The sequence below is a fragment of the Gossypium arboreum genome, chromosome 8 (genome assembly GCF_025698485.1).
Source record: "Gossypium arboreum isolate Shixiya-1 chromosome 8, ASM2569848v2, whole genome shotgun sequence".
In the NCBI taxonomy this organism is placed as follows: Eukaryota; Viridiplantae; Streptophyta; class Magnoliopsida; order Malvales; family Malvaceae; genus Gossypium; species Gossypium arboreum.
The window spans coordinates 9,722,486-9,731,184 of NC_069077.1; the positions used below are offsets into that span (position 1 = coordinate 9,722,486).

An 8,699-nucleotide genomic window follows, 5' to 3' on the forward strand; every position below is an offset into this window, starting at 1 on the left:
ATCTCATCTCACTGCTGCTGTCCGCAACAGTTACTGCAGTAGACTATGCCAATTTCATGAATTTTTCCTTGGCCTTAATCATCCATCATACATGACACAAATTATGGCCACCTTATCAAAATTTGAGTTTCTAAGACTCGTGGCTATAGGTTCTAGCATCCCACTCGACGACCACATAGGCCATTTTCACATGGCTTAAAGTTTACAACCCACAATTCGACAAAATATAATAGCCTATACATGCCAAATGTTCTTCAACAACAAAAACAATACCACAAGATTTCAGCCGGTGTGATGACTTCAACGACGGTTCCGAGCACGCAAGAATACGAGTCCAAGAGACCTAAAATGGGTGACAAGAAAACACCGAGTGAGTTTACAACTCAGTAAGTCATAAGCATTCATCAATCCACTGATAAAGTTACTACTACATGTACAACAAATGAGGCTAGGTACTCGTCCATATCGAATCTATACCATAATACCTCGGACCTTTCGGTCCAATCTCGTACCAATTCATACATCCACATTTCATATTCTACACAACAAGATAATCGAAGCATTTTTTACACATTAACTCATTTTCCAGCACAACCATACAATTTCAATCATCACATAGATTTAAGGCTTACCAAATTCAACCCCAAGCATGAACGTATTCTCTATTCGTCATGAGCTCGAGGTACTTACCCGATCCGCTGTCCATACTCAATTCAATGGAGACACACCCTCCATATATATAGAGTACGCACACACAGTGCTTACTACTCGATTTCGCACACTTAGTGCCACGTAATTTAAGCCCGCACACACAAGGCCATACCCTCCGAGCTCGCACACCCAAGGTCAGTATTTTTCCAGCTTGCACACTTAGTGCCATATATTTCCAGCACGCACACTTAGTGCCGATCTCACCACCGCATACACACGTATTGCCAAGACACTTAGTGCCGAAAGCAAACTTTCTACACATTTCACTATTTCTTTTAAATTCAACAAATGTCATCACTCCATACACATACATTTTCATTTATATATATATATCATCCCATTAAACACAATTGTATATATTTTACAATCATTTAAGCAATATCAAATACGTGCTTAATGACTTACCTCGTGTTGGGTAAAATAGTTCCAAGTCGGCTACTCGATGACCTTCGTCTTTCCCTTGCTTGATTCTCCTTCTTTAACTCCTTGAGCTTAATCAATAAATCACTAGTTTAACCATCTTGCTAAACATTCATAATTCAACTACACATGCATATGTATGCTTGTATATTCGGCAACCATTCTTACTAATCGCCCATTTGGTCGATTATACACCTAACCGAATATGCACCAAAAACTTGATTTCAACATTACCTACATACTCACTTTAATGGCGAATATATATATATATGTACAATGTCAACTAACATCTTTTAATCACCTAATTTCATCTCATGAACATTTAATCAAATTTTCCCAATCTAGCATATATTTTCACATCCATTTGTAACATCATGTACAAACACATATACACATATATCAAAACACAAATTTTACCTATCATGCAACAAGCATAAATCGCACTTATGAGCATGCCATGGCGAATACATCCCACACCATCCCCTTTCAATTTTTGGTCATGGTTAAACAAAGAAAACTCCATGTCTTACTCAAGAATGCTAAAAGAAATTTCAAGAGTAGTCAATCCATCATTACATGTATCATCAACAAGCTTCACATTTAGCATGCAATGGCTTTAACACAATATCAACCTTGGCCAAATACCATTTCCATGGCATAACAAGGATTTGAACCATGGGCTAACAAGAACATCAAGTTAGCAACTAAAACATGCATGAATCTCATGACACAACCTCAAACATACCTTAATCTTGACACAAGTATGACCAAATCTCCTTCTAGTTCTCTTCTAAACCAAGCATGAAGCAAAAATCCTTCCTTTTTCCCTTAGTATTTTCAGCCAAGATTTGAGAATGGATGAACAAATTTTTTCATTTCTTTTCCTCTACTCACGGCAACAAAAGTGGGGGCATCCATGCTCATTTTTTTTTCATTTCTTTATTTTTTCTACATAATCCACTAACTAAACATGTTGGAAACATGTTCCCTTGCCCATATTCTTGTCATGGCGGCCACTCTTCCCTTTTTTGGGCAAATTGACATGCAAAACCACTCTTTTGCATGCATGTACTATTAGACCATTGTAAGATTAGCCTATCACCTTTCAACAATGTTTCATACAAGTCCATTTTAATAAATTCACATAGAAATGATCAAATTAATGCATGAAACTTTCACACATGCATTTATTAACATCATAAACATAGAATATAACTTTTAATTACTTATAAGACTCGGTTTAGTGGTCCCGAAACCACTTTCCGACTAGGGTCAAATTAGGGAAACTTGTAGAAAAGTTTCAAGATTCTTCTCCTACAATGTCTAACAATTTTTGCGTTAATCATTCCCTTCATATCATCCAACGAGACACTTCTATTAAATCTCATTGCTATTTGTTGCCGACATTCAAATATGCATCCAAGGTTGTAGTCAATATGATTCTATCAAAATAAACACATACGAAAAATTGATTATCCATCTTCAATACTCAATCTGTTAAAAAATAAACAAAATTTCTCAAAACAATTTCGAACAGCAAATAAGTTACTTAAATAAAAAATTAATTAATTAATATGCAATTTTTTTTATTCATAAGCTCAGACTTTTTCAGTTCCCATTTTGTACATGAACAACATTTATCTTTACATTTAACCACTTAAATTCAGCTCTACGTTTTCTTCCATCTCCGGTCCTGTTTCTTCATCTGGGAAATTCTCTACAATCCAATTTAGAAATTCTTAGTTCTCTTTATATTTATCTTCTACAATCCAATTTGGAAATTCCTCAGGATCTTCTAGCTCTTCAATCTTTATAACGGGTATTGAATATACAAGTTCTCTTGGTAATTTCCTAACAACTAATTTTTCCATCCATGGTTTGTCAAACACATTTTGCTTCTCAGTCAACTTTCGTGGACCTATACTTTGTCTCGCTATTTTCCTTGCTCCATAAGAGATTATAAATTTCGCGAAGTTTATAATTAGATTCCAATAGGTTCGTGGTACCGATGTCTTCTAAAGTTTTTCTAAAATGATTTGATACTCCCGTTCTATTAATGTCCCTCTAAAGGTTAAGTATTGCACTTTATTATTTCTAATCATTTCATGACCCTTCCACAACACTTTTTGTATCTTTCGATTTACGGTAATAAGGTGTTGAACAATGTCTTCTTCTGGTTTCATTCTGTAATCTTGTACTTCTCTCATCATCTTATCAACTTTCTCCCTTTGTGCTAAAGTTATTATCTCATCATGCAATACCAAATATGTTGCCATTTCTAACAATATGTATAATATAATTATTTTAGTTGTTATCACTAATTAACAATTACTTTATAATAGTTTTATTAACATAAAACTTTCAAATATATTAAAATAAAACATAACATTCACAATAAACACATAATTAATCTAAATACAAAACTTACTAAAAATCATATTAAACAAAATAACTTTTCAAACAAAACATAAAAATAACACTAAACAAACTATATAATACTAACAAAATATTTTTTCTTATCATAATCTATTCTATTTAAAAATAACATAAAAGAAGATACCTTTTATTTCTTTTCTTCTCCCTTTCTTCTTCTATAATCTTCTTTTTTTTTACTGGAATTTTTTTCTTTCTTTCTTCTCTTCTCTTCTCCCTCTCTTCTTCTGCAATTTTTTTTACTGCTGTATGGCTTCGTTTAACACTGAGGATTTAAATAGGGGTTTGGGGGTTGGGTGCCGCCTGTGCCATGTCAGCAATTGGTGCCGCCTCTGACAGAGGCTTCACCAATATTTTTATATTTTTTTCCTACTTCAGCTTTTTTTCAGCTTTTTACTGTTTCTATTTTTTTTTAACTGTATTTGGTAGATTCCAGGGTGGTCACACCACTGCCATAAGCGGCACCACCCTGGTCATACCATTTTCGTCGTTAGTTTTTGCCTTATGCCATGTAAGTATTTTTTTTATACTATATTAGTAAAAAACCCTAGGTTAGTATTTGGTGATGTATATCTTTTGTTAATATTGTACTATGCTTGTTCACCAGCAAAAAGCATAGATTAAAGACGCAAAAGTGAAAGCATAGAAAGGTAAGAGTCACGAGATTTTTCATGTGCATGTTGCAGACCAACGACCATTGTATGTTTTCACCGACTATTCGGGCAGTAGAGGAAGCTAGTAAATATAAGGGAATTATCAACACCACAAAACTTTTAGAACTCAGAGAGACCACGATGCACAATTAGCCGGTTGCAGCTAAACAGTCTCATGTCAGCTATCACACATCTCACTTTACAAAAATCATGCTCGTAAAATTAAAAAAAAAACGCTTCACAAATCTAATGATAATGAGGAGGAGGAGGAGGTTTGGATTCTTCTACCAGATCACCTTCAGTGAACAAGGCAATTACAAGATCAAAAGAAAGTTTTATAGCTCCTGCATTTTGGTCTTTTTCAAAAAGATCAAAAGAAAGTTTTGTAGCTCCTACAGTTTGGTCATTTTCAAACACCATTAATAAAATTCACAATTACCTACAATTCATTAATTAATGGTTTGAGATTAGTCCTAGATTTGTTGTTTTTTTTTCTCAAAATTAAATGATACCCATTTCCATTTTCGGTCCAAATTGAATTCAGAATATAATAACACCCCGCTTGATCGTTTCGTTCACTTGTATTTTGCTTGTTGTTTCCCTAATCGATACCACAAAAACATACAAAATTTTCACAAAGATGTAAACCCCCCAATCATCATTTATCTTTTCTGTAAAGGCTCCAACTTTCTATATGTAAATACCACAACCACCCGACATTTCCCAAGAGATTTTTTTTTCTTTATCGATAATTGGTGTTATTTTAGGTGGAGTAGAAATGGATAAGATAAGGGAATACATTATGGGAGAGCAGCAAGCCGACAAAATGGCAGCTGCCTCTGAACCCAATGTGGTGCAGCAGCCTGTCTAAGTATCCATGGATGATGTAGCTGAAGACAAGAGCTTAATCCCACCAATCTCTCAAAGTATATATGCTTTCTCTACTATCTTATAAACACATGTCAATACTATTGGTTGCATGCATGTACTAGGAATCATAATGTTAACGGAAAATGTTAGTTGGTGTAATTAGTCTGGTTGGAATAGGAAATTTTCAACCGTTCGGTTTCACAGGCTGCAAGCATCATTTATTATTATCTGGCTTCACTATATGTTAAAAATGGCAGAAGTTACAGCAGCACCAGATAAAAAGAAAAGTCCAAACAAAAGAGGTAGATGTCGACATAGGCTTATTTATTGAGTAAACTACCATCAATGTTACTAAATATTAATATGTGTTGATTATATTAATACGTGTTGATTACTTAATTTTAAAAAAGTTATAAAATAGTAAAAAAATTATTCTAAAATTTTTATTTAAGTCATTACGTTGGTAATTTTTTTTTTTTAGAAATCAGCCAGTGAGCTCAAAGTGACACTTCGAAGATCAGTATGATAAATTAGTACCTACCAACGAGTAGTAGAACTTATCTTAGATCCAAATTAATCAAACGGTCAATGTTAAAGATTGGAGAAGAAAGTTTTTTGGATTTTAGTTTACAGATTCATCACATTTAAAGCTATTTCATTAAAAAAACTCAACTGTAGAAGATAAGAGAAAAAAAGCTTTCGATAGTTGTAGGTATTGCAAACAGAAAAGACAACGCAACAATGATTTTAACAATTCAATGACTTAAATAAAAACTTTCGAATAATTCAATGTTATTTTGCTACCTTTGAACGTTAAGTAGTTTAGTAACCTTGTAATTACTTATTTGAAAGCATCTATGTTGGAAACTAAATTTATTTGCCTCAAATCCAAATCAACTAAAGAGAATTGAAGTAACATTTTTCTTTCAGATCAACCGAGAGTTCACACATTAAAAAATATTAAACTCGCATCCAAATAAAAAAGTTGATGTTTGTGATAAGAAAAATTGGAAAACAAGGCGGTAAGGTATGGTGAGAAAGTGAAAAACATAAAGGCTAGAATCCATTAACAGTTAGAAGAAAAAAAAGCAGTAATTGAAGCCAAGAAAGCGAAAGATTTTCTCAAGATAACAGAAACTGCAGCCAAATTTCGTGGTATTGGATATACACCAAAGAAATTTCTTGGGTGTTTCAGCTCTTCCCTTGTGGGCTTCGTAATATTGTTGTACATCAAATTTTATGTGTGAAATAATACATTGATTCTCTATCCATAAATTGTAATTTTTAAAACTTAGACTTGCTATGTTGTTAGAGATCGAATGTCAAGTATAAATGAGTATCTGGATTCAAAAAATTTATTCAGATATGACAATTGCCAAGTACATGTTTTGAACTTTCAAATATACAATACAAAGTCTTTTAAAAGCCAACTGTTCTCTTATAATGGATTATATTACTTTTTTAGCTTGAATTTGACAATTATTTTTATATTGGGGTTTAAAATTTTCTTTCATTCTTACAGTTGTTCTTGGCGCTCGAATTTTTTTAAAGAAGTTAAGTCTTGAATTAGGCTATTGTTCCCACATTAGAGCTTGAATTATTTTTTTGTCCAAGTTAGCGCTTAAAAATCCTAAAGTTGGCCCTAGTGTGAGAATAATTGTCAAGTTCAAGCCTCAATATGAGAATAATTGTCAAGTTTAGGGACTAATTTGGATAAAAAAAGTTCAAGCCCTAATGTGGGAATAATTATCAAGTCCAGGTATTAGAATAATTGTCAAGTTCAGGGACTAATTTGGATAAAAAAAGTTCAAACCCTAATGTGGGAATAATTATCAAGTCCAGGGCCTAAATTGAACAAAAAAAGTACCTAATTCAGACCCTAATGTAGGAATAATTACCAAGTATAAGATCTAACTTAAATAAATATATATATATAAAATCCCTAAGAATAATTACCAGATTTAGGAATTATAAACTATTGTTACTATTAATTAATGGTTACTGATTCTACCATCATTTTTTTTCTATAAAAATATATATATTGCAAAGGAAAAAAGATATTAACCTATAAAAAAATATAAACGGGAGATACTAGGTGAAGCAAAACCTTATTAATCTCCGTTCTTCCATGAAAGATAGAACTCCCTATTATTAAGTAATCATAAATCCAAAAATGAATTATAGGGATGGAGCTTTGATTTCGTATCCTTAATAACCGTAAATCCATATCCTCCATCATTTTTTTTGCTTTACAAAATTTACCCCTTTAATCTGCCTTTATAAACCTTACTTAACCAAGCCAAAAACACATATCCTGTTGTTTTCCATTGAAGCATTTCCTCTATAGGTTTTTACTTTTTAATCCCTTTTCCTCATTTTTGCAACAACTTTTTTTTTCCATTGCACATATAATTTAAGAGGAAAATGACTTTCAGTGGAACAACAGAGAAATGCAAGGCTTGTGATAAGACTGTTCATGTTATTGATTTATTAACAGCTGATGGCATTTCTTATCATAAGACTTGCTTCAAATGTAGTCATTGCCATGGTGTGTTGGTGGTATATTTCTTCTTTTAATCCCTACCTCTTTTTTTTTCATGAATTAAAATTAGATAGTCACATTTCTTTTTATAAACAGATGGGAAACTATTGCTCAATGGATAGTGTCCTGTATTGCAAGCCACACTTTGAGCAACTTTTCAAGGAAACTGGCACTTACCAAAATAAGAATGCAAAACCCTCCTCTGAAAATTCGAATGGAACGGTACTTTACTGCTTTTCGAAAATAAGGTTATGGATATTGAGATTCGAATTTACATATTGATTATTTTTGCAGGGAAAGGCTCCTAGCAAATTTGCATCATTCTTTTCTGGTACACAAGACAAATGTGGTGCCTGTAAGAAAACTGCATACCCCTTAGAGAAGGTGACTATTGAAGGAGAAAACTACCATAAATCATGCTTTAGGTGTTCACATGGAGGTTGTGTGCTCACACCATCAACATATGCTGCATTGGAAGGATTCCTTTACTGTAAGCATCACTTTTCACAACTCTTCAAAGAGAAAGGCACCTATGCTCATCTTACAGAGACATCTACTTCAAAGAAAAGTTCAGCTGCACCTTCACCTGAAGTAAGGTCTGAAGCTGAATCAGATTCCGAATCAAAACCAAAAGAAGATGAATCACAACCTAAAGCCGAAGCAGCAGAAGAAGAAATAGAAGCATAAAGCTAGTACTGGAATACTCATTAAACCTTCAAGGGAAATCTTTAAACGCAAGCAAATTTTAAGTGTAATGAGACGTAGGGAGGGTCTTGTGTACGGGGTAATTTTTTTTCAGGGTTCAAATTTTCACCATTGCATGGCAATCAAAATCAATTGAATTCATTCTTTCATTGCTTTACATGTTTGTTTCAAATCTCTTACTCTCTCTTTCTTTTCCTTTTCTTTGCTAAGCACTTTCTTCCAAATCAATACTTAATAGGAAATTTATAAAATATTTCTCAAATAAAGAAAATGTAACACTCTATTGATAAATCTAATTGGGTTAAATCATTCTTGAGGTCTAAATTTGGCAACTTTTTCCACATTTTGGCTTAAACTAGACATGT

General features: G+C 33.0%; 1 protein-coding gene across 1 annotated transcript; it reads left to right on the top strand.

Moving 5' to 3' along the window:
• The first annotated feature begins 7,366 nt into the window (after window positions 1-7,366).
• Window positions 7,367-8,491, top strand: LOC108469336 (LIM domain-containing protein WLIM2b-like). The gene is made up of 3 exons (XM_017770225.2): window positions 7,367-7,646; window positions 7,726-7,851; window positions 7,924-8,491. The coding sequence occupies exons 1-3, from the start codon at window positions 7,512-7,514 to the stop codon at window positions 8,314-8,316; spliced, it is 654 nt and encodes a 217-aa protein (XP_017625714.1). The 5' UTR covers window positions 7,367-7,511; the 3' UTR covers window positions 8,317-8,491.
• Window positions 8,492-8,699: the final 208 nt, after the last annotated feature.